The sequence below is a fragment of the Arachis ipaensis genome, chromosome B04 (genome assembly GCF_000816755.2).
Source record: "Arachis ipaensis cultivar K30076 chromosome B04, Araip1.1, whole genome shotgun sequence".
Lineage (NCBI taxonomy): Eukaryota > Viridiplantae > Streptophyta > Magnoliopsida > Fabales > Fabaceae > Arachis > Arachis ipaensis.
In genome coordinates this window covers 4,176,685-4,177,750 of record NC_029788.2, presented here as the reverse complement: position 1 = coordinate 4,177,750, position 1,066 = coordinate 4,176,685, and the positions used below count along the sequence as shown (strand labels likewise).

Here is a 1,066-nt window from a genome sequence, read left to right as displayed (position 1 = left end):
GTAGAAGGTAATGAAACGCAGCGTTTAAAGTTGAGGATAGGGATTGCGTTTTGGGTTTTCCATATTACATCGTACGGTGTTTCGTCGCTCCTCCTCCCTCCGTCGCCGTTGCCACCGCAGAAAAGGGTTTTGCACTCTACACCGATTTGAATCCTCCGTTCCTTCTCACTCGCGCTGTCTAAATACACTCTCCATCCACGCAACTTCGCACCATATCCCTGTTCCTTCTGATGTAATTTCTCTCCTCTTCTGAAATATAATCTTTTAATTGCTATCTTAACCTCTTTTAGCTGATAATTCTGTTTGATTTTAGCTAAATTCTAACCACGTACCTATTCTTGCGAAATATTACGTTTCTTTTCTTATTATATACAAAAATTCAGATTATAGGTTTTGTTGTGTGCTGAATTAGCACTTGAATTTGTTCTGCAAATATTTGGTGACCCTTTAGATGCATAGATTTCTGTAATTTGTAGTCTGGTGAGTTAAAAACTTAAATTTGGTGTTAATTGGCTTTGGAACAAAGTGTGGTTTTGTTAGAGGATGAAGCGGAAGCGTGGGCATAAAAAGGGGAAGGGAAAGGCTCCATTGATAAGGCTGTGGGGAAGCCACTCGGGGTTGGACGCGTTAAGGTGAAGCTCAAGACTCCAAAGATGTTGGACTCCCATTCCCAGCACACGTCTTCGGATGCTCCCACGCATAGTGACACCGATAAGAGTAGCCAGCAACACGGCTTTGACAAACAAGGTGTCGGTGCTGATAGGATGGAAGACAGTGCAAATTCCTTGCCTGATATGAAATCCCCTGTTCCATCAAAGAGGACTGCTACCGCTAGCATCAAAATTAAGTCATCCAAGGTCTTGGCATCCAATGCTGACCACACAGTTTCCAGTGAGATTAATCATCCAAAAGAAAGAAGTCTCCGATATAATAAGCAGGAATTGGACGCTTCCTTAGTTGTATGTTTGAGCACTTTAGATTTGTTTTCCCGTTGTTCTACTTTGTTATCGCCTCAGAGAACATTTTTTTTAACTTGGTTTCTTCTGCACAGGTAATAAGGAAGGTA

At 41.8% G+C, this 1,066-nt stretch overlaps 1 protein-coding gene across 1 annotated transcript in view; it reads left to right on the top strand.

The window, feature by feature from the left end:
- LOC107638498 (bromodomain-containing protein 4) overlaps nucleotides 584–1,066 on the top strand; it is a gene marked incomplete in the record, with an annotated part of 3,660 nt that continues 3,177 nt past the window's right edge. Inside the window, 2 exon segments of the mRNA XM_016341805.2 lie at nucleotides 584–959; nucleotides 1,052–1,066. Coding sequence (XP_016197291.1) covers nucleotides 654–959; nucleotides 1,052–1,066 — 321 coding nt within the window.